Here is a 24,794-nt window from a genome sequence, read left to right on the forward strand (position 1 = left end):
CGGTTCTAAATCATAATATTTAATCAAATGTTGTGATTTTGAACCACGATATTAATTAACAGATCATTTTAAGAAACAACTATACATTTCAAAAAATGGTATGACAATAGCCAAAATGATCGAACTGTTTTTGCTACCATCTAATTTTGAAAAAATTTAGTGTTTTAAGACCGAAAAAGTTCATGAAATCATAGTTTTTGTTTTTCTAAAATTTAATCAACTTTATGATTCTTAGAGTTAAAATTTTTATAATTTTAATAAAATTTGGATAAAATTTCCCTTATTTAGTAACTATATCTAAAATTTTATCACGCTTGAAAAAACTACAAAAAACCACTATCAACAAATTATAACTAAATTCAATAAATTTTCACATTTCATAATTATAAAACAGCTCTAGGAATGAAAAAAAAACATATATACATTTTAAATAATTCAATAATACAATGTTGAAGTAATTCTAAAATATATAAACATAACTCATCTAAATATGTCTACATTGTCTACTGGATAATCCGGACTCATCAGTAGCACGATTGGATCTAGCTCATGCACCTGCTTAAGTGGCCTCATTTTCTGCAACGACATCATCAAGACTTAACCTCTCTCCAAAGATATCGAGTCATGTGCAACAAATATTTAACCATCAGGATTTAATGTTGTGAACTTCGCTTTCTTTGTTAGTATTACGAAGATAAAGTGCGGCCTCTCGCCCCTCCCATAACATGAAACCAACATAATATTAATGAAACAATAATATTAAATTAAAAGATCAATATATAAAACTCAATGTTTAGCATTTCATAATTATGAAAAGATTTGATTACTTACAAGATTTTGAATCCGCTAGGCATGTTGCTTGTACTGCATGTATCTAGGTGAAGAAGCCTGAATGGGATCCGGAGTAATGACCCGACATGTGATACTCATGTACTTTCATATACTCTTTATCTGTAATCACATGATGCATCTCTGTGAATATCTAATTCCTTCATGCATCCCATCATGAAGCATATGCTTCATGTCAACTTAACCAGTCATAATCATTATTTTTATCCTGACGAGTTATGACATGTAATGCATCACTCGTGTCATTGTCGACTGAAATGTGTTGTTCGTAACTAAAATGTAGCTTAACCATCTAAAAAAATCAACGAGACAACAAAAATTTAAAGTAACAATAGTATTTCTCACTTCATATCTATAAAAGTAACAAACATCTCCCAACTTGTTTGACCCCCTCTATGTATGCAAAACATAGATCCCCAGCTATATATGGAGATAACATCAAAATCATCCAAGGGAGTCAAATAAATTAAGGGTATAATTCTTCTAGTTAGGTCAGTGAATAATACACTACCAAATATATGAAGTATATATATGTTATAGCATGCTTTCATAAAATATTAAAATTATCGAATAATTCACGCAAACTTAACAAATAATCAACACATTAGATTTTTAATTGATTTTATACCTTTTGTGACCTCCTCATTAGCAAATTAATATAATTAAAAATAAAAATTAAATCGTGAACTTATAAACAATTCAATGGAATATGTAATTTATCACACAAATAGGGTATTCATGCTCTCTTACATTAAATCATTAAGCATAGTTAATTATATTATTAGCTTATTCTATCGATACATATAAAATATCTAATTGGACAACTTAACATCAATTAAACACAACACATAACTATTTAAAAATATTATTTCATAATTAATTTAACTTATTTTTATGTTAAACTATATCAAATCAACTCTAAATAATGATATTTTTAACTAGTTTCACATTAATTTAACAAATCTTAAATCCACCATAAACTCTAAATCTAACCTAAACAATTATTTCATTTTAACTAAACAAAACATAAATTTATAACAATATAAATATTTATCTTATTTGTAGGATTAGAAAAAAAGTTGGGGTGGCTGCGGCGGCAGTGGTGACAAGGAGAATAGTAGTAGCTGATTGTATTATTGTTGCATAATTCATTCTATAAATAAAGAGAGTAGTAGCAGATTACATAATTCGGAGTTCAGCTGTCATGGAAAGAAAAGGTTGGTTGGTGAGTAAAGAAGATGGATTGGACAAAACATTTGCTGACAGATTTTAATACGAATTGGCAATGGATGGCCAGATTTATAGAGGCAAAAATAACTCAATTTTCCATTACTGTGAAGGTAAATTGATTGAGCATAAGCCATCTTCGCTTAGAACTCGTTTTTGTATGGGATGTTTTTCTAAACTAAGTACATTTTTGGATGCAGGAAACAAGCTCATGATGGGCGAAAGCAGAACAGCTCACTTCAATCAGTGCTGTTCATTTTCTGTGATGTAGAGAACAGGGTGGAGAAAATGCTACTGGGAAATTCGACGATGAAGCTGCCTGTAAATGTTCTCCCTTGCGAAGCATGCGATGCAGAAAAGGCTTAGTGCTAATAGCCAAATTATACAAGTCAAGCCACAACTTATGAAGTTCCCTTCAGAATTCTTGGTAGTGTCTGTCGGAACTGTCAATTAGTATGCTCCCTCCCCCAAGTATAATATTCTGCCTAACCAGTAGATTAAATTTTTCGAATATGCTAATGAATATGGTTTGAGAATTTCAGGGTTGGCAGTAGGCACCAACCAGATTATATTTGATATTATTATTCGATTGAACGATGAATCCCGTAAAGGTTATGAACAATGCAGAATTACAAGCACAATATGTACCGAGAATCAGGACAGACCTGGCCCCAGTGTTGGATATCTAGCAGTTTTTTTGTCCAAATTCAGAAATGAAGCAGTTGTGTATTCGTATTTTCAGTCTAATATAACCTATTATCATTATATCAGCATTTATTTTTATTATCTACATCATGAATTTGACATATTAAATTATAAAAACACATGGAAAATAGATAAACAAAATAACACAATAAAATTATATGATAACTAAGATTAATTAAAAGAAACTTAGAAGGTAATGGTTACTTCATATATATATATATATATATATATATATATATATATATATATTAAAACTGGTTTTTTAGTGATTAAAAAGTTGAATAGAGTGAAAAATTATAATTTTTTTTAATTATTGGCATAGGTGATGCTCGTACTCTTTAAGTGACATGTGCAGAGTCATTCCATGTCAAAACATAATCTTTCAAAGTGGTATTGAAAGTATCTCGCCATGATTATTTTGTTGTTGCTACATGTATACACAACAAAGTAGTGATTGTGGGTTCTGGGTAGATTTTTTTTCTATTCTCTTTTTTTACTATCTTCTCATTTTCAAAACATAAATGTGTCTTTTCATTTATTTTTTTATCCAATTTGGTTCTTTTTTTATTGTTATTTTTTTGTTTTTTTATTTTTTTTTATTGATTTTTTCTTCAATTCCATCCCTTATTATTTAGTCTTATTTATTTTTTATATTAAATTTAGTTCTTATTTTTTTTATTATTGCTTGATTCTAATTGAATTTTATTTTCAATTTCATCCGAGATTATTTTTATATCAAATTTAGCTATATTCTTTTTTTTTTGTTTTTTAGATCCATTATTATTATTATTTTCAATTTTTCCTTTAACATTTGATTTATTAGAAATTAGTTTTTGTGTTTTTTTTTTACTTTTTTTCCATGAGTTTATCTTAATGATATGTCCGAGATTGCAAGGCTAGTTGACACGAATTAAATTTGAGTTTTTTTGTTTTTTTTTTAATTAATTTTTTTTTAGATTTATCTTTTAAAATTGAATTACTTGATAATTAAACTTTATAATTTTATTTAGTTTACCTTTAACAAGTTTTCATAGTTATTTTTATGTTGTCAATTTTTTTATTATTTTTATTATATTTTTTTACTTATATTATTTAAATTAAACAAGCCAATTATATTCAACCAAGCCAATAACTTAAATTTTTATTTTTTTTATTTTTTAATAATACTTGCATCACTTTAGCATTTTTTTTATATTTAAAAAAATTTGATTGCGTCATAGCGCGGCTCCTATCCAACGAGTTCTATATTGGGTTGATAGATTTCAATATTTGCCTTGCCGAGGCCGAAGAGGAGGTTCCCGCAATTCAAGAATACATTCCGAGGCTGAAGGTGTTCCAGCCACACCAATCGGACCTGGTCCAGACCAATGCTTTATTACTGATTCCAACTGTGGTGATTGGGCAGTCATTTTCAGAAAATGACTGATTTAATTTATATTGCTATATAGCTGATTTACCTTTAGAAACACAATTAAAATCTTGTTTTAAAAAAAATTAATTTTTTATGTAAAATTAATATATTTTTGTATTTATATTGATATTAAAAATAGCAGGCTACTCAGACGCTTGCATCCAGATTCAAACACAAGAATTAGTAAAGTGAGTTTGAAATTTTTGGGTAATAAAACTCATGACCTGGGATAAGTAAATATAAAGGAAGCATTTACGGAGTATTAGTTAGAAACATCCAGCATTAATCAAACCTTGTACAGAAATCATCTTCCTCTGTTTCTATCTCGTTCAACAAAAATTCTATGTTCAACCTGTAGTAGGTAATAACAATCCCAGAAGAGAATCTACTCGACTGACGACGATGAGAACAGAGGAGATTTTTTACGGTGACTATTTTATGAACCTAGAACATAAAACTAGCACCTGAAACAAAAAGAAATCCTGCCTAAGGATGATGACACTGCAAGTCACCCCTTCTTCCTCCCAGCCTTCTCTTTCTCAAACCTTCTCGGTTTTCTCCACTCTGAAATAAAACAATTCAAACACTCGGTTGCTTTAACAAAAGATAATAACAATGAAATGCATGGCAAATGATTGTTCAGAACCAAGAATCCAAGTGAACAGTTCTCCTTGACACGTGACCAGAAAGAAAAACATCTGCATTTCACATTTGCACCTAGAGCCTGCAAAGTTTAAGGTTGCTTTACCGACAGCAGCAGCATGGTAATCTAACAAAAAGAGATTATAGCATACCTTAATAACGTTCAACAACAACAAAAATTTTAATCTTTTTCCTTTTTGCTCCTCAATTTAATTTCATCGAGTGTTCCACTGAGCAATTAGTATACTCAAACATTTCATTTCACTGTTTTCCTTCAGTGGAATCACTTGCATATAATGACCAATTCTTTTATGGACAGAATGAATACATTTTTTCACTTATTAAACACCATGCCCTGTCATAGACAGATCAAAATGCTACATAAATACATGGCTGCGTCATTCCAAACTAATGACGTGAGCATATTTTTAAAAAAACCTTTTGGCAATGATTTAATAAAAAAGGGAAAGAAAGAACTGAAATGCAAATATGCCGAGTACTAATTTAAAAATCAAGCATGAATGGTTAGTGACTCACTTCCCATCCTTCATCAGAAAATCTACAGCGCGTCTCGCAGCATGAAGTAACATTTTCTTTATCTGCATCAAAAACCCGGCCAGGTTAGTTAGATTTAGTCAGTGCATGATCAACAAGTGACCAAGAGTAAAATGCAGTGCAACCAAAAAAAAAAAAAAGAATGTATGGGCATTGGTTGTGGGTTTTTATGGTGCCGTAAGGTAAAGATCGTGTCAGTTATGATAAAAATAATCAAGAGCAGTTGAATATCACAGTTGTGACCAGAGACGGCAATACTGAGTGCAATGATGCAGCACTTACAGTTCGAATGATGATTTGGACAGACAGGCTTGGCTATTCAATAGTATTTCATTATTTTGCAATGAAAGTCCTTGGTCTTCTTTCTTCTTGTGTTTATCATATCGCAAGATTTTACTAGCACCCCATAGATTATTCTATTGTGAAACATGTGGTGACCAGGGAGAAATGAAACTCTCCATGGCATACATACGACAGGACTACTCAAAAAACCCATAGTGCCCCCACTTCATCCCCAGATCAACTCTTTTCACTCCAATGCAATTTGTCTTACTACATGATCCTATAACTTTTCAGCATTAACCAGAATATCATCATAGCATAACTCTAAATTATAAATTTCAGAGGTCCTACATTAAATGTGTTATAGAATGATTAAATGAAGAAATTGAAAGATACAATTGGCCAACTTGTACATGAAAGACTCCATTCTCTAACTCACAACACTTTCAAGGAAAGCATCTCAATGACCAAAGACTCATTCCCTTCAGATTGAAAAATGGGTTTCAGCACTTGTCATTATTATATAGACATAAAAGGAAGATTACAAATACCTCCAGCTTGTCTTCCTTGGCCTGATGATTTGGGGGGAGCAGACGGAATTCCTCTGTCAAACGTATGCACTCACCAACATTTTCGGGCGAGACAAAGTCCAGTGCTACCTTAATGCAAGACTGTAAATGTATAAATTAGTTTTCATGGAAAATCAGTCTGCATTTCTGATTGCGTGCATGTGCCACTGGTATAAACCAACACATGAACAAGGAAGCTCACTACTTAATGGCAATTAAACTCCCAGATTTAATGTTCAATTTTTTAAAACAAGACCTAAAAAACATAAAAACATTACAGTAGAAACCTTGAGAATTATACTTCCACCAAGTCATCAAAGGACTACATCCACATCAGATGTAAGGAAATCTACACTGCTGAATAATTCAGTGGAACCACCTCATCCTAAAATTTTAGGAACTGGACCATAGCACACCAGGAACACCATTAGACCATGAAGCGCACACCAAAAGAAAAATAGCAACAAAGTTGTGGAGACCATGAATATGACATTGTTAATTTCTGAACCTCCTACGTTGCCTCATTCCATGATCAAGATCAAAGCATTGCCATCAATTTCATTGCTCAAAAAATGACCAGCAGGAATTGCCACACAAAATTTCCAGGTAAATATAAAACAGAACAAATTTTACCTTCAAGTTTCTAACTTGATGAGGACAGCCTGCAGGAATAAAGACAGCATCTCCAAGTTTCTGGACAAATGTCCACGGTTCAATGCCTGCACATCAGTGTCAGTAACATAATTATAAACCTCAAAATCAAGAGGAAAAAAGAAACTGACTGAACCTATCATATACATTACGGGACTAACCATATTCCTCTTTTAGTTTCCTCTTGTGCTCTAGAGTCAAATAAAATGTCTGGTCATGTATGGAGTGAACAACCTACAACACCAAAAGAACAGTAGTTCATGTAGTTACTTCAAGGATGCAAGCAATTTCTGCTACAAATTCAGACAACCAGCAGTAATCCAATTTAGCTGGCCCATTTAATTCAGTTTTGACGAAACAGTCTCTCTTTTCAATCAGCTACCATGCTCATCCCAACTTTCCCCAACCAATTCATAACATTCATGGTGCCTTTCCACGCCCACCCTAGAATATTTCTTTAACATGTACCATTTAACAAATTCAAGATTTTTTTTCTAAAGCATTAGTGCATAACTGGTGTTCTTGTTACCTAAAGTTTTACCACAAAATTCATTTTCTTGACCACGAATTAGGATACACAACAGAGTGTTTTTTAGCATGGAATATATACTGTTTCTACCAAACCCTTGAATTAAGCAAATCTGAAAGTTATAACACGACCATGGGCCAAAGGTAAACAAGACAGCCAATACACGATTACCTTTTGTAAAGGGCAACAATGGATATGCCTAAATTCTTTGAAGTGCTTATCAAGATATTCCTGCAATTTAGGAACATCTTCTCTCCGGAAAATATCCCAAACAGCACCTCCATCTAAAGCGTCAGGCCATTCCAACTCATTTGCGCAATTTAAAGGTCCACTCTCATAGATTTTGCCTTGAACCACTTCTTCCTTCTCAGTAGATTTCCCTAATTTATTTGAAAAGGCAGAACCATTAAACAGAAAATTTTAAGTCAGGTCATCAACTTCGCCAGATAATAAACACATAATCATTAAGTGACCTACCAGAAACATCACCATTCTTGTTAACATCAAATTTATCCACATTCTGATCATATCCAAAAAGTTCTCTCTGGTCTTGTTTGAAGTGAAGAAGCTTCAAATTTTGAATCTCAGCAAGTTGTCCATCGCTATAGGATACCTCAGCAGTGTGCGTTAAAACATTCACCTAAAGCAGCCAAATTTATTGTGCACAAAATAATCATGAATAAAAGACCAATCATGAGGTTAAATAATTATTTCAGATCCCAGTCTTGACAGCCCCAGCACATGTAGATACTATAATATCAAGATTCACTGCTGGCGGGAAAAAGGAAAAATTCCACATTTCAAGTCTTAAGTTTTTCTGTCAGAACATATGAAAATCTGTCATTAACAAAAAGACCATTAGTCATTGCCCCATCCCAGCAGAATCCTAGTGAGAGAAATCTGACAGTTCTTGACCGTTTTCTCACTGAGGGCTTGCTGTCAAGCATCAAGTTTGCAACCTCATGTTTGCAGACCAAAAAATATTACCTTTTCTCTAAACAGGTTGGAAAAAAAATTCAAACACAACTCATACAAAGAGTATCATACAACAGTTAGTTGAGTATCACTACTGAAAATACCCAATGCTGCTTAAAGTCACTTTCTTGATTTTTTATGCAATATTTGGAACAAGACACGATGCTGATCCCTGACTATAGTTTTCAAAGCTCCCAAATATAAGCCTGTGATATCTACAGAATAAAAGCAATCAAAGCATGGCTTTGTAAGTCAACAATTTAAATGTTGCCTCCAAGAAAAACTGAACATGGCACACTAAGAAAGGAAATTTTAAGTTGTCATAACTTTTGTTATGGAATTCACCTTTCAGCCTTTTTCAGAAGGATGTGTCATTCTTATTGATTTCTAACCTTTCATTCTCTTTCTGTCACTACTATATCTTCTTTTATCTGAACAAGAATAAAGGAAACAAACATACCGCATCAGACATGTCACAGTGAAGCTTGGTAACAGAATCTCCACGCCCAAGCTCTATAGGAAATCCATAAGCGATATATGTCTTCGGCCCCATGTCTGGCTTCAAAGAATTCTGAGGCAACCTGATAGCAAGGTTTAAAGGTCCACTGCGGCGGTCAGTATACTCCTTGAAGGGCAAACAACAGGTGAATTCAACATCATGTCGTGGCAAACTTTCACCAAATGTTTTATATGGGGGCCAGTCTTTCAGCTTCAGTATCTGAGGCCAATTTTTACCATCAAACCTTCCCTCCGTGTAACCAGTAAAGAATTTATGGACATTAATTTCTACCTGCGTTCATCAAGAATTGAGCTTCATACTAAAGATCATAACAAGTGATGACATTTCAATACAGATTGCACGCATAGTGATCAAGATAAATGGAGAATGATTCACAGCCATAGTTATCAGAAAATAGCATCAAAATATTTGTGCTCAACAGGAAAGAGATCAATTGAGATAATGAAGTCTACCAAAAATTTGCCAGAACTATTAGAAAAACTAGTCCAATTTCAATTAGCAATGTTGCAGCTGAGTTGTTATTATGGCGGTGATAATATTTTGGGTTGTTGCTGGTTGAAATAGCTCAGATGCATTAGGAGCAGCGATTGTTTGGTGATGGCTCAGATGGTAGTGGCACGGCCATGGCAAAGCTAGGTTTTATGAGAAATGGGTTCTTGGTTGAAAGGTAATGTAGCAACTAGCAAGGGGTTTTAGGCTTCACAAAGCGACTGTTATGGAGAAGAAAGGATGAGGAAGGTCTACTGTGGTTCGAGCTTGGTGAGAGACACCATGGGGATGAAATGCTATAATACAATGTTATGCGAGCTCTTTGTATTATGTAATCAGTTTCGGTAAAAAGAAAGTCTTTTGTTGTGGATTTGAATTATATGATCGTGGATTTAGACCCTCCCATGATTATCAGAAAATAACATAAAAATCAAGCAATAAAAGGTGGCAAAATTTTGTCTTCAATGCACCGCTGAAACACAAAAAAGAAAAGGTAAATACACTGACCTCACAGCAACTCAGGCACTCAATTGCCTTAACATCCAAAAGTGTACCATGTTTTTCATGTTTGATCTGGCGGAAGGCACGCCACATTACCATCGGCTCCCAACTTAACCCAGAAGCAGACTCAAGCACATTGCTAACAATCACAGGCTCAGCTCTCTTCCAATGGAACTGAAAATGTTTCAAGTCATCCTCCATGATATCTTTGGCTTTTGGATTGAACAAATAGTTATCATCAGAATCTTCTCGACATGCTGCTTTTAACAACTCGTTACCATTACAGATATCACGATTGCCATTCGAATTAAAACACATGCATAGTTCAACGGGAGCATTAGCAGAGTCAATTTCACAGTTTTTTAACACATCTTCAACTTTCTTTACCAACTCTGAAACTGAAACTGAAAAATTAACTTCTGTGTTTGGGAACAAACATTTCAGTTGTAAATTGCCACTACCACAAGCACAATGAATGCTTCCATCTTCATTTGCTTTGCATCCAGACTTTGGCCCTATAAAATCCTCTGAGACAGTCTTTTTAGGCGAACCAGCCAGCAATTCATCTTTTATTTCCTCATGTTCACCATGCATATACTTAAATCCCCTATCAATATACTCCATAACCACATCTGGCCCACCACCTTGCAAGCATCCAGCACGGATCTCACGGCAACAGAGAAGACAAAGATCAGAAGAGCAATTTGAGCAACTTCTGTGATAATCAAAAATAGAAGTTCGGCAATTATCACTGAAAAAAAAACACAAAAGGTGGGTTAGTATCAAATCTTACCTAGAAAAAGAAATGGTGAAACGCTGATATCTAAAAAAGAACTTACCAGAACATGCGTTCATCTGCAGGGCAGCTAGCATTTTCTATCTGTAAGTCTGCAGGCGGTACATCTGCAGAAATAAACTATTAGTGATTTGACAAGCAAGAAGGCCAACTCTCTACACATAGAAGCACAAGCACCCTTCAGCTACCCACTCATTCATAAAGCATGCTCGTCATAAAACATAGATAAACAGACATCTCTGCACCAACAAGCAGCACAAGCACATGCATAGAGTGCATGCTCATGATTAATTTCTTAAAAATCAATAACCAATCTTTTGTTAATGCAACTTTTAGTTTGGAGTAACTGCAAGTACAACTAAAGAAAGGTCTTCTACATCCAATCAAGAAGAAAAACACAGAACATAATATATAATGAAAAGATTTATTCTTAAAACATAAATCATGACAAATAAAGAAAAAATAATCACAAGACTTGGGAATTTGACCATCAAAACAACAGACAATCATTTCATCCCATAAGAGCAACACTTTTTTATACAAAATTTCATTTTTATCAATTTCAGGCATACTTAACGAAGACCATTTTGAAATTTAAACAGAATCATTGAAAGATATTTATTGCTTACGAAATTAATTCCAAATATTTGAAACAAAAGAATACCCCTTATCCCAGCCTCAATTTCTCTCTCCGTCATTTGCTCTGCATCTAAGCGCTTCAGAAATGGAAGAAGTGAACAAAGTAAAAACTTAGAGTGCTGCACTTCTTCTTCTTCGCTTACTTCCAGGTTTAAATTTTTCAGGTCCTGCAGACAAGAGGTAAAGTTGTTACATCTCACACTTACAATTAAAACCATTAACAAATACATAAAGAAGATTGATCTGCAAAATTAGAGAACATACTTTTACTGGCGCATCTAGACGCAAACAAGATTTACAGTTGCAATTTCCAAGACAAACTGGACAAGCACTTGCAATATCATCCTCTGTCATCTTAGGATACCTACAACATAAACCAAGAGTTCCTTAAGCAACAAAATCAATGTTAGAGGGATTGAACCATAGACATTTTCAAGATGATTGAACCTCACTAAAACATGTCTAAGCTATGTCATTTTCTTGTTGATTGTCCAAGCAGGTGCTAAAATTTCAAAACAGTACATCATATGCTAATTACTTGTATCCAGAATGTAATGTTACGAATGAGTTGGATTAAAATTGGATTAGATCTTTCAGTACACACAGATCATGCACGATATCACGTGTTCTAACAGTTAACTATTTCCTCCATAAATTTTCATTGAAAAACAAAATAAATCTCGGATAGAAGAAAAGAACCAAAGCACGATAAGTTTGCCCCATTATAACATTTCACAAGCATAAGCATGCATGAGAAAAGGATAGCACAAGCTAACTAATAACATACAAATTCATGAAATTCACAGCAAACAATAGCATGAACTACAAATCATATCTTACATTAAATGGATAATTGAGAGTTAATTTAGATTAAAAAACACCACCCTTAACAAATATATTTGTATACACGCACAATGAGAGAACAAAAGATTACAAGAGATAATGCAAATAATCGTAAACTATACCATTTTGTTAAGCAGGGGATACAATAGCGCTTCCTTTTACATTTCAGGCATCGAATGACACGGCCTTTATCGCTTCTCTGGCATTGGTGGCACATTAAACACGCTTCCTCAGTGAACTGCAAATCCAAATTCCGGGACGTAAACAGCCATTAATTAATCAAACAGACAATATCAACAATAAACCAAATAGATTAGTTACCTGACTAGTGCGCCAGGATTTGCTGTTCTGCCCAGCTTGCTCTTTCTGACTCCTGGGCCCATGACCTGTCCCAGTGCAAATCACCAAAGGATCTCCTTCACCTTTGCCTTCACCACTTTCTTCCATTTCTTCTTCTCCTTTAATTTTCTCCTGCGCCTCCTGCTTCTTCTTCCCTTTTTGACTCGCTCTCTTTTTCCCACTATTCACATCACCGTTTTCCCTCTTTTTCTCACTTTCCAATCCATCACTCTCCGAGACCCCTTTCTTCTGTCTGCTCTCCGAGACTCCCACCTTCTTCCTGCTCTTCCTATGCTTCTCCCCAAACACTACCTCGTCTAATGCATTATCAATGTCAGCATAATTCACCTTTTTCTCAGTTTTCCTCAGCCTCTTCTTTAAGGGACCTCCATTCTCTTCCACATCAACAACAGTCTCCTTCCCCTCCTCACTCTCCACCTCCTCATTACCCAATGCAGTTCCCTTCTCCTCGTTGTTTACATCACCATTTTCACTCTTTTTCTCACGTTCCAGTCCATCATTCTCCAAGAGTGCTTTCTTCTTTCTACTCTCCGAGACTCCATCCTCCTTCTGGCTCTTCCTATGTTTCTCCCCAAACAGTACCTCGTCTAATGCACTATCAATCTCAGCATAATTCACCTTTTTCTCAGTTTTCCTCAGCCTCTTCTTTAAGGGACCTCCATTCTCTTCCACACCAACAACAGTCTCCTTCCCCTCCTCACTCTCCACCTCCTCATTACCCAATGCAGTTCCCTTCTCCTCGTTGTTTACATCACCATTTTCACTCTTTTTCTCACGTTCCAGTCCATCATTCTCCAAAAGTGCTTTCTTCTTTCTACTCTCCGAGACTCCATCCTCCTTCTGGCTCTTCCTATGTTTCTCCCCAAACACTACCTCATCTAATGCACTATCAATCTCAGCATAATTCACTTTTTTCTCATTTTTCCTCGGCCTCTTCTTTAATGGACCTCCATTCTCTTCCACGCCGACAACAGTCTCCTCCTCATTACCTAATTCAGCTCCCTTCTTCTCACCCTTTTCACTGTTCTCCCCTTCATTCTCAACAAATTTCACTTTTTCCTTCCCTTCAACTCCCAGCTCTCCAATCTCTTTCCCTTCCTCATCATCCACCTCCTGATTCCTGAATTTACCTCCCTTCTTCTCCCTCTTCCTTCTCCCTTTCTCTTCCCTTTTCCCATCTAATTTACCTTCTTTTCCATTATCTACGGCTATCTCTTCTTCTTCCTCAGTACCGGCCTCCTGTTTTTCCTTCCAAGCAAACCCTCTCTCTTCCTGCTTCACAAACCCCACTTCACTTTTATCACCAAATTCGCCTTCTTCCACACTCGCCACCTCTTTCTCAGCAAATTTCACCCTTTTCTTCTCTTTCACAACAGATGAGACCCCCTTTTCATCATTCCCTTCTTTCACCTTCTCCTTCTCCTTCTCATTATCATTTTCTTTCTTCTTTCCCTTCTTTTTCTTTTTACCCTTATTCGCATTCTCCTTCAGATCACATTCTCGCCCTTCCTCCACACCATCACCTTCCCTTTCTTCTTCACTAACTCTACTCTCACTCTCCTTTACCTTCCACTCCCTATTTCCCTTATTTGAGACACCCTTTGCCTTATCGAAATGACAAGTTTCCTCCACTTTCCCTTCAACTTCACTACTTTCAACTAAACCCCCACTTTCCTTCACTTCCTCCTCAGACCCACCATTCTCCGCAGCTTCCTCCTTCACCCCCGACGTCGATTTCGCCGGCCTCTGCCACTTCCCGACTCTTGTCATCAAAAAATATTCAAGCTTTTAGCAGGAAAAAAAAAACAGAGAAACAAAAGGAGAGACTTAAGTTTCTTGTTTTAGAAAGGGTGAAGCTTTACTGGAGAGTGGCACGCGGAGTTGTTTTTATAAGAAAACCGTTTGTCAAAGCGGCTGCCGCGGGAATGTCAAGAATTTTAATTTTTTTCTTAAGTAATTTTTTTATATTTCTAAATTATTTTAATATATTAATGTTAAAAATAAAAACAAAATATTATCTTAATATATTAAAAAAAAACACTTTAAAAATTAATTATCATCCCAATACTAAACACTGAGAGGCAGAGTGTATTTTTTGTTTTTCAAACACTCTATCTTTTTAAAAAGTGCTGGAAAAAATAGGGTTTATTAATTTATTTACGTGGAATAAAGTAGGGCAAGGATAGAGAATAGGGCATGGGTTATTATGACTTCCGATTGATTTGATTGATGGGCTAATTAATTGTTTAGGAATTAATTATTAATTTAGTGTTTTTTGAATTTTTGGCGCCAAAGTAACTCTTGGAACTTGGAAGGATTACTGTGGGCGAATTTTTGGGACGGAAGGTTATCCCGCCTGTTTTTTAATTAATCTTAAGGTTGGTTTTCCACTGTATAAATTAGGCCTATCCGGGTGTTGATCCTTGTAGATTTTATGGGATTGATGTGGGATGACTAACCCAGCTTGATTTTACAAAAATTAGTCTACTATACTATTTTTATAAAAAAAAAATCAGATTTTTCTTCGGCTTGGCGCGAGTTAAATCTTTTATCAATCAATTATTGAGTTAACTTGTTTTGTAGTGCTCTAAATTGATAAGGCGAGAAGTTATTGAGTTAAAGCTTGTTTAATATTGTGATAATGATTATTTTTTTAAATATTTTTTATTTAAAAATAAATTAAAATAATTTTTTATTTTTAAAAATTTATTTTGGATATCAAGGTATCAAAATGAAATGAAAATACTAACAAAATTAATTTAAAATAAAAAAAATTCATTTTTTTTCAAAAATATCTTTAAAATACAAAAACAAGCATGCTATTAATTTATCAAGCCTCAATTACATTTTTTATGAGAACTTTGAAACCATCATCTATTTGTAGTGTCTTTTCTACTTTGATTATTCGCCTTTTAATTTTTTTCAGTCAGCAAATTTGATTTAATTATCCTTTAATTTGGTCCAAAAAGAATACAATAGTAAAATATAAGTTTGAATGCCCAAATTTTGGAAAGAAAAATTTTGAACAACAAATCCACAATGAAATGTGAGATCATGAATAATATTTGTTTAGAGTTTTGTATTGGCTTTTTAACTTGTGCTGCACTGTTGGTTGAATTTTTTATTTTAAAAAAAGGATATACATGCTTGGTTTATGTGTTTTTATACATAATTGTTTTTTAAGTGCAAATAAAAAAAACTTATCAAAATCAAATTAAATATATGTGTAAGTAGATGAAAAAAAGTAAAATAATAAAAAGAGATATATAGATCAAGATATTTGATATTGCAACATAGAATATTTACCCGATTATGTTTACTAAATTTCTTTATTAAAATAATTTTTTTATTCAACCAAATAATAATGAAAATAAACATAAACATGAAACTAACTGAATAAAATATCAAGCAAGCATGCACATAGTAAAAAACAATTATTTTAAAAAATAAAATTAATCTATATAAAACATAAAAACAATTATATACGCATCAAAATAACATCTTCAAAAATTAAATACATATTAATCATTTTAAAAAACTTTCAATTCAGAAAATGCTAAATAAACAAAATAAAATGCTAGTAATATTCTAGGTGACACAACCACGTTTAAAGGAAATAAAAAATACAAAAAAAACAAATAACTTTTGGTTACAAGTTTAAACGAGTTTAATAAGTTGATTATATTCTAATTAGATAATTAAAAAAATATGCAACGATATTAACACATATATAATTCTTATAAAAATAAATAGCATAGTAACCTGGAAAAAAAAACATTGGAAGTATAAAATTGGATAAAAAAATAAATTGACCCAAATAAACCCGAGTTAACATGATAGACATGCAACCTTGGTAATAAGGGGCATATTAACCAGCAAAACCCGTGGTCCAGGTCTTGAAATCGAGATAACCTAATAAAAAAATTAAGAAAAAACATAAAATCAATCTTTTATATATATATAAAAATAATGTCAAACAATGATATCGGAATGAAAATAAGAAAATAAATGATGATGACCTGCATCAACATTTCAAACCCATAACCTGACTTATTAGACCGAAAGCACAAAATGATATCAAATAAAAAAATGTAATTAAAAAAACAAGGGTAAAAATTAAAATAAAAAATAAATGAGGGGCAACATAAATTCTTCGATTAGAAAGTTAAATAAAAAAAACTTTGACAAAAAAAAATCAAAAAAATAAAGATTAAATTGAAAAAAATAATATACCATAAATTTTGATTGAAAAATAAAATTGAAGACAATAAAGCTTTATAAAACAGAAAAGAAAAAAAAAACCAAAAGAATAAAAACTAAAACTGAAATAAAAAAAAAGAATCAATATGTACTTTTTGAAGAAGAAAAGAAAAGAAAGAAAGAAAGAAAAACCACTATCAGTGACAATCTACCTATTATTTGTCAACACACGATAAAATGAACCCAATATCATCTCCAAAGAAACAACAAAAGATAATATTTGATTGTTATATGCTATTGCATACGTCATCCAAAAGACACAAACAATATCCATTTGTTGAAGCGTGCTCATCACACGTCAATAATTTTTATTTTTTAAAAATATTTTATATTATAGAAAATAAAAATGTCATCTCAGCTAAAATAACAAAAAAAAAAGTAATTTGATCCCGATACCACTTTTAATGTTCATTTAAAATAAAATAAAGACCAAGTCTGTGAATAATTTTTTTTTTGGTCTAGAAGGTTATTTTAGAACTTCCACTATTAAAAAAAACAAAAAAAATTTATTCCCCGAATGATTTTTTCAAAAGACATTTGTGATCATATAAGAAGACAAAAATAGCCCATTCCAAGGCTTTATTTTTGTGTTGAGAGGGGCAAAATAGGGAGAACGCCGTGGATTACTGAACTAATTAATCTAAAATCAGCTCACGACTTTAATAACCAGCAGGCAACCCTCCTTTCCTTGGATCGCTAACTGCTACTAGCTTTCCCATGAGTTTATTTCCTTCTGTAGTCTCTAAATCCTGAACAATAAATTGGCAAATGGTTCCACCAGCAAAGCCTTTCAGGACATGGCCTCTTTTCCGGAGGAATGCCCTGACATCCGCAGAGAGTTCGAAGTGGTCGCCATACACTGTTGTCCAATTCTCAAACTGTACTTCGTTGGGAGTTAGCTGCATACACGTGCAACATTCTATCAGGTTTCTGGTAAGGTTAGAAACGAAGCCCACTAAGTTAATCACAATCAAGAAAAAAAAAAAGCTATCAGATTCGAGGCAAGGCTGGAAATCAGCTAATACTCGATCGTGGGATCTTTTTTCACAAACAAAGATACATCTCTTTATGAAGGCAGAGTGGAACGTCTTGATGCAACTTTTACAATAACTTATTCTACAAAAGCTAAGACTAGATCAGCTTTACCAGGAATCGGCATGCCATTTCCAAATGCTATCATGCCATTCCCAGAGGGGATGAATTGCATGTAAACCTAGATCCCATCCCATCCCATCCATAAATTTTTCAAGAAAATGTCTTTCTGGAGTTCCTCCAATCTCAGGAGATCACACAACGGCTAAAAATGCAAAGCTACTAAACTTAGTGTGCTTGCAAAAGCAGTAAAAGAGAGAATTTAGCAGCTTGGGATTACATAAAACCTGATGATAGACTCTTGGAGCCAAGACAGAAGAGAGTGGATCCATTCCCTTCGCAAAATGATTTAAGAGAACCTCCGTAGTCCCAGCAATGATCATGGATCCCCCACTTGCGCCTACCACACCTTTCAGTTGCTCGTCCTGTGGAGGGATGCACAAGACAAAAAAAATTGCAGTGTTAAAATGTGCATAAGGTCTTAAAATAATGATAAACAAGGATGGTATCAGGGTCAAAATTTAAATGGAATTATATATAAACATAACAGTAGTTCATATACAATTTAGAATCGAGTATCACAGTCTGTATCTGTTTGAGCATGACTGTGGGCCGGCGCTATGGTTCATTTGAGACCGGAAACCCCTGCCCCCTAAGCCTTTAAAATGTTGGAAATCATAATTGGCCATCTGGAGCCTCCGAATAGAGTAAATATGGGATCAATTATAACTTGAGCAAAAGAAATCACAAAGCAGCAGACCTTCAGCACAATAGTAGGCGTCATGGATGATAATGGTCTCTTCCCAGGCCTGATGAGATTAAGAGGTGCAGGTGGCGGAACATGCCCAGTATTAGGCGTGGAGAAATCATCCATTTCATTATTCAGAACTATTCCTGTACTTGGAGATAGTATCTGTGCCCCAAAGTATGAATTCACAGTACTGGTCATGGAGACAGCATTCCGCTCACTATCTACAATGGATATATGACTCGTGCCATGATCATTAATCTGGTTCCACCTGTCAGAATGCAGAATTTGGTAAAGATGATAGGTACAGAATATAGATTGTCAGCATAATTTATACTGCATCTTTCAGCACATGCCACAATACTGAAAATGTTGGGAGTTTGGACAATCTGGAGGAACTACTTTGCCTCTCTCAGTAACATTATAAAGCAATGAATTGCCCATCATGTTCTTTTTTCCAAACCACCCAGCGAATGGATCATGTGAAGAATTAGAAAATGCACCGTGTAAGTTTTGAAGAAAAATTCAATAACATAATCAACCAATGAACTACCTATCATCTAACAATGGTTTTCAGGATCATCCACTCCTAATCAACATAAAATTTTACAGGTTCTTGCAATTGAACATGAACATAGAAGGAACTGTATATTAGAAAATATTCAGTTATTTGTGTGCAAAAACAAATTTTATGCTACAGTTGCTACTCTGTTTACCTGCCACCATAATGACCAGGATCAAAAGTCATGTTGTCATAAATGGTTTTCTTCAACTCTTCTGCAAATTTTGGAGAGATCATATCTGATACGACTTGAGCAACATCAGCAAAGTCAGGATCGCCAAGCTTCATCCTCACAGCGAACGCATGCTTTAAAGATTCAACTAGTCGATGGAATCCAAGAGGACCAGAAATGCCTTCCGGCACTCCGTATTGGGCAAGAATGTTCAGAATCTGTGGCAAAGGGAACAGTGATCCTAGATTATTGGTGTTTTTTTATTTTTGCTCTCTAAAGTCAGAAGATAAACAGGCACAGAGGTGCACTTACAAGCATCATTGAAGCACCCCCTGAAGAAGGGGGAGGCATTCCAATTATTTTGTAGCCTAGGATGTTAGTGATGATGGGTTCTCTAACTCTGACTTTATACCTCCGCAAGTCTTCTATTGTCAGTATCCCCCCAAGTTTCTGAATATCTCTTACCAAATTGAAACCTATTGGTCCATTATAAAAGGCCTCCACTCCTTTTGAAATTGTTCTTAACGTGTCTGCTAGTTTCTTGTTGTAACAGATATCACCTTGTTGCAAGAGATCACCATTTGATGTAAATACGTTGCGAAGCCCTTCATCTGCCAAGATACCTGATTGTGTCCTGTCCATCTGCATGCGGAGGTATCGTGAAATCTTGAATCCTCTGCGAGCTAGCTTCTCAGCTGGCCTTACAAGCCTTTCCCATGGGAGCCTTCCATGCTGTTTCCACGCTTTGTAAAGGCCAGCAAGTTCCCCTGGGACAGCTATGGATAGGGCACCTCTTGCTTTTAGAGTATCATTTCCACCATACATATTCTGCAAAAAATGGGTGAACAAATTATTTAGAACATAGCACAGTACAGAAACCTATCAATCTAGAAACTATCAGTTTTCCCAACAAATAAAACAAAATGAAAACATGAAAGCAGAAAAGTATATTTGCAACAAAAAAGTTATAAGATATAGTTTCTAGAAGTGTCTTGGTTCTAGCACAAGGCACATTGCATTTGCAGAATCAATATTAGAAGCAATTCAAAAATATATGGACAATAGGCTGCGTCGTGCCCCCAATTTCCTTGGTGATAAATCGATGCACACCATATCAAGATGCATAGCCTGAATGTGAAAGCATGTGCAGAAGATTTGAACCGTATGGAGAAATTGTATTCTTGGGGGATAAATCGAGAAATGCCAGACAATAAATGGTTGAATTTTCAATAAAAGGACTGAAAAGCATGGCAGATGGCGACATTCAGCCCTTGCTGGATCTTTCAAATGAAAAATTCCGTTTGCCTCCAGTGGAAGCTCTCTATAAAGTGGATGTGCATCTATCAACAAAACAAGACTTAAAACAGTGGCAATTACCAATCAGCAATATTACTTGGACAGCAGCTAATGCAAGTGAGGTAATCTAAATTACTATATATATATATATATATATTGACTCCGAATGTTCTGAAGACACTACTGGTCTATTGGGAAGAACACGATGGAGAGAGGAAGGAGTCGCCATACTCCAAAATACTGCCAAAGCAATGAAAAAAATGAAGGAAAAACCTGTTACTATTCATTTGTTGATGTGCCAAATTGTAACATGTTTTCCCTTTATTTGTGTCGATATTTTGTACTCAAGATGGTCATCATATATATTGTAGGAAAGACTTGGCAGAATCCTCAGTACCTCAGAAGCTTGCATTGGCGCAGTTTCTCTCATGTCATAGGCATGTACCTCCCCGCTGGCAAGTCTGATAAGCATAAAGGCTCCTCCACCGATGCCACTTGATGCTGGGCTCACAACTCCCAAACAAAGAGAAGCAGCTACAGTTGCATCAACAGCATGTCCTCCTTCACGAAGAACATCAATCCCAATTCTGGAACATCTACCATCATCAGTAGCAACAGCACCATGGCGTGCCACTACTTCTTGGTGTCTAAATTTGGTTGAACCACTCTGACGACCGTGAAGACTTGAAGTAGCAGGGCACAGTAGAAACAAGAAAAACAGAAGGATTGCCCATAACGACGGCAAAGCTGCAATCAATAAAAGCGTTGATTTTGATTCTTGAAATGGAACGCATCCGTGCCTCAAATTTATAAGATTAAAAAAGAAGTAATTTTAACAACATGAGAAATAAGTTCCAAAATCAGTAGACTCAATTTTAATTTGTCAAATGGCTTCAACATTTAAGTCTCATTTTGTTTTTCTGTCTAAATAAAAAGCGAAACTTCCTCCAAAATTCATTGATAATGAAAAATCAAGTAAGAAATGATCATTTCTCATTGTCTTTGATAATAGCAAAATAACACGTGAGTGAAATTAATGGTGGTGATTTTGAAGCTTCGATTGATATCCTTCGGGCCTGCGTTTCTTTGGCAGATAGTGAGAAAGGGCTGTGGTTTATTGTGTGTTTGTTAATTCAGTAATAATTATATTTTAAAGTGTATTTTATTTAAAAATTTATTAAAATATATTGTTTTAAAAAATTAGTTTTGACATATGAAAATATAAAAACATAATTTTAAGTAGAAAACAAATAAATTTTAAATTTTTGAGAAACATGATTTCAATCGCGTTTTCATATATTGTTTTAATATTGATAAATCTAGTTTGTTTTTATATTTTAAAAGTGTTTTTTTAAAATAAAAATATTTTATTTTTTATTTGTTTTAAAATAATTGTTTTTGTATTTTCAGATTATTTTAATGTATTAATATAAAAAATAAATTTTAAAATATAATAATAAAATATTATTTTAATATGTTCTTAAATAAAAAATATTTTAAAAAATAATCAATTATAAAAATACAAAGCTGATGGTGATGTATTTGTCTTATCCTATCTTATGATCCATTATTTTCCTTGTCAAGGGAGGTGTTTGCCACATGGAAGGGATGTGGAGATGTGGTCTATAATTTTAGTCCAAAGTCTAATGATTGGTTCATTTCTTGTGGTGTGTTTTTAAAGATGTGCAGTCGTTTTTGTGAGATAAGATGAATTTTTGAGGCCAAAATATAGTTTTTTTTATTTTTTTATTTACCGTGGATGTCCGGGTTAGTTTTTATGTACCTCAACTAATTTTACGGGCTCTGAAATTAACAAATTTTTTAATAACTATCATATAAGCAACCACAAGATTCAAATCTAAAATTATAAAATGAGTAAATTTTTTAATCCTAAATTTTTATCATTTACTACCACCTTGGTTACTATATTTAACCCTTGAGGATATAGCAATGCTCCATTGTAACTCCTGTTTTTTAAAATTTCTAATATCAAATTTATAGTTTGCGAAGAGTCCCTGTTGACTCTGATAGCCCACTTCCCTCGTATTCTCCATTTATTGTCTCTCGTATTTTCCTTTCAAACCCTTAATAAGCGTTGTTGTATTATTGACCTTGAACGGATCAAAGTCCAGTTAGAGTGAAAAATGGCGGCAAATGCATGGGACTGAATATACTTTTGGCCGATGATATACTTTTCTAGTCAACTTAACAGTGATGGTAAGAAAGATACAGAGTAAATGGAAAGAAAAGTCCACTTTAGAGGCTAGCAAATTGCGTGCATACGTTCACCAATTTGCGTAGAAAGTGCCTAGAACTATCAATACGAGTGCCTAGAACTGTGAAATATACAACCTCAAGAGAGAGAGAGAGAGAGAGAGAGAGAGATTGATTGATTGATTTCTCTTATTATTTTTCAAGATAGTTTCCGTGAGGTGATTTTTGTGTTAATTTGGGTTCCTGGATTTTGAGAGTTACTCTCTTGTGTGCTGTATTGATTACTGAAAAAACTAAAATTTGTGTATGTTTCTGATCTCTTCTATATATTTTCCTCGTTCTCCTTTTGATATCTATCAGACCAATCAAGAATTTTTTTTAATCAACTCTATGTATGCTTTCTTAATCATAATTAATAATTAATATTCCACCAAACAATTAAAAAGCTTAAATTATAATTTAATAAGAATCTAACTTTTGATTAAATTGATGAGAACTGTTTTTTTTCTTTGCAATACCTTACAGAAATCAAAGGGAGAGAGGCTCACTCTTCAAGAAAGAAAGAAAGAAAGAAAGGAAGGAATATTAGTGATTTGAATGGAACGATGCAAGGTAAGAGGTGGATTTGCAGAAAATCTTTAATAATAATAATAATAAAAAAGAAGAAGCAGAGAGAGGAGATACAAATTAAATGCATAAAATATAAGTTGGGAAATGAGAGCATACGTGCAGGCACACAAAACATACATTGATGCTAAGCACATGATTAATTAAACTTGAAACGAATCGAAATATGAGAGAGGTAATTAAGGAGGAAAAGAACAGTTTTAATTCTTGCACAGACCCAACTTAGTTAGATAAGAAGGGGAATTAAGAAAGAAGTTGAATGCTTAAGTTACTTACATGACATCCTTCTTCTCTTCCTCCTCCTGTCTTTCTTCTTCGTATTTGCAGGTGAGGATCCAGCGCATCGTTGACATATTTATATACCCTGTCAAACAGAGAGTACTAGGAATTTGCAAAGAAGATGCCCCACCTAACCTGTCGGTCAAAAAACTTTAGTCTGTGGTACTGTGCTCGAGCAATGAAATTCTACAGAAAATAATTATCCATGGGCTTCATCTCCACACGAAATGATACAAATAAAAACAAAAGAACCAGTTCTTAGCCGTATAAAAGAGAATCAAATTGTTATTGTTTTTTCTTTTTGTCTCATGTGTTAGCTTCATAGTTGTTTATATAGGTTGATATGGTTATTAATTTTAAAGTTTATAGAATTAATTAAGATACATGTAAACTGGCTTAGACATTCACACATTAAATTTAAAAAAAGAAAAAGAATCAAATGGTTATTGATTGCAAGCTGCAGCTGTAATAGTCGTCGTCTTTGACTTCTTTAATGTATATAGTTTTCTTATCTTTCTAGGTGCCATTTGCAAGGTCTTGGCATTTTCTTGAATAAGACGTGGTCGGTAGCAATATTGGAGAAGTTTCCATACAATTAAGCATAATCAAAGTGTAAAATAACCCAATAAAATCTAAAGAAGATAACCCAAGGCATAATAATTGAAAATCGCCGATTTTCGCTGGTTGTTGCACCTAAAATAACAACAATCTCACAAAAAAAAAAAAAAGAGAGGAGAGAATTAAAGTCTCCATCTAATATTAAAGAATACTAAAAATTCTATGGTTGTACGTACCGATCTCAGAAATTTCAGATAAGAGATTTATTTATGCTTTAAAAATAAAAAAAAATTGATGTCACATTTAGCAGCTCCATTCAAACAAAAGGTTACATTTGTCATTTACATATCTTCTCATAAATTTTTCCTTAATTGTTTTATAAATGTTTGTAAATTTATTTACAATCTCTATGATATTTACAATCCATATTTATATTTTAATTC

At 33.8% G+C, this 24,794-nt stretch overlaps 2 protein-coding genes and 1 long non-coding RNA gene across 8 annotated transcripts; 1 reads left to right on the top strand and 2 right to left on the bottom strand.

Annotated features, from left to right (window-relative positions):
• Positions 1-4,422: 4,422 nt before the first annotated feature.
• Positions 4,423-15,095, bottom strand: LOC133693514 (lysine-specific demethylase JMJ25-like). 5 transcript variants are annotated; one of them, XM_062114736.1, is made up of 14 exons: positions 12,505-15,090; positions 12,306-12,421; positions 11,605-11,704; positions 11,366-11,507; positions 10,745-10,808; positions 9,912-10,656; positions 8,856-9,113; positions 7,898-8,060; positions 7,592-7,800; positions 7,053-7,125; positions 6,874-6,959; positions 6,223-6,342; positions 5,372-5,433; positions 4,423-4,756 (listed from the first exon to the last, which is right to left on the bottom strand). In XM_062114736.1, the coding sequence occupies exons 1-14, from the start codon at positions 14,311-14,313 to the stop codon at positions 4,732-4,734; spliced, it is 3,972 nt and encodes a 1,323-aa protein (XP_061970720.1). In that variant the 5' UTR covers positions 14,314-15,090; the 3' UTR covers positions 4,423-4,731. The 5 variants fall into 5 exon arrangements, 4 of the variants coding, with proteins under 4 accessions (XP_061970720.1, XP_061970718.1, XP_061970719.1 ...); XM_062114734.1 differs by having other exon boundaries at positions 8,856-9,185; positions 12,505-15,089; XM_062114735.1 differs by lacking the exon at positions 4,423-4,756 and adding an exon at positions 4,766-4,961 and having other exon boundaries at positions 8,856-9,185.
• Positions 15,096-17,289: 2,194 nt separating this feature from the next.
• LOC133695257 (glutathione hydrolase 1) lies at positions 17,290-24,024 on the bottom strand. 2 transcript variants are annotated; one of them, XM_062117166.1, is made up of 7 exons: positions 23,791-24,024; positions 21,071-21,420; positions 19,690-20,205; positions 19,360-19,595; positions 18,656-18,914; positions 18,183-18,320; positions 17,290-17,702 (listed from the first exon to the last, which is right to left on the bottom strand). In XM_062117166.1, exons 1-7 carry the CDS (start codon positions 23,795-23,797, stop codon positions 17,463-17,465), a joined length of 1,746 nt encoding a protein of 581 aa, XP_061973150.1. In that variant the 5' UTR covers positions 23,798-24,024; the 3' UTR covers positions 17,290-17,462. The 2 variants fall into 2 exon arrangements, with proteins under 2 accessions (XP_061973150.1, XP_061973151.1); XM_062117167.1 differs by lacking the exon at positions 21,071-21,420 and having other exon boundaries at positions 23,791-24,013.
• On the top strand, positions 22,692-23,615 carry LOC133695258 (uncharacterized). The gene is made up of 2 exons (XR_009842405.1): positions 22,692-23,191; positions 23,413-23,615. It is a non-coding gene; the product is annotated as an uncharacterized LOC133695258 (long non-coding RNA).
• Positions 24,025-24,794: the final 770 nt, after the last annotated feature.

This window comes from Populus nigra, chromosome 5, assembly GCF_951802175.1.
Source record: "Populus nigra chromosome 5, ddPopNigr1.1, whole genome shotgun sequence".
NCBI lineage: Eukaryota > Viridiplantae > Streptophyta > Magnoliopsida > Malpighiales > Salicaceae > Populus > Populus nigra.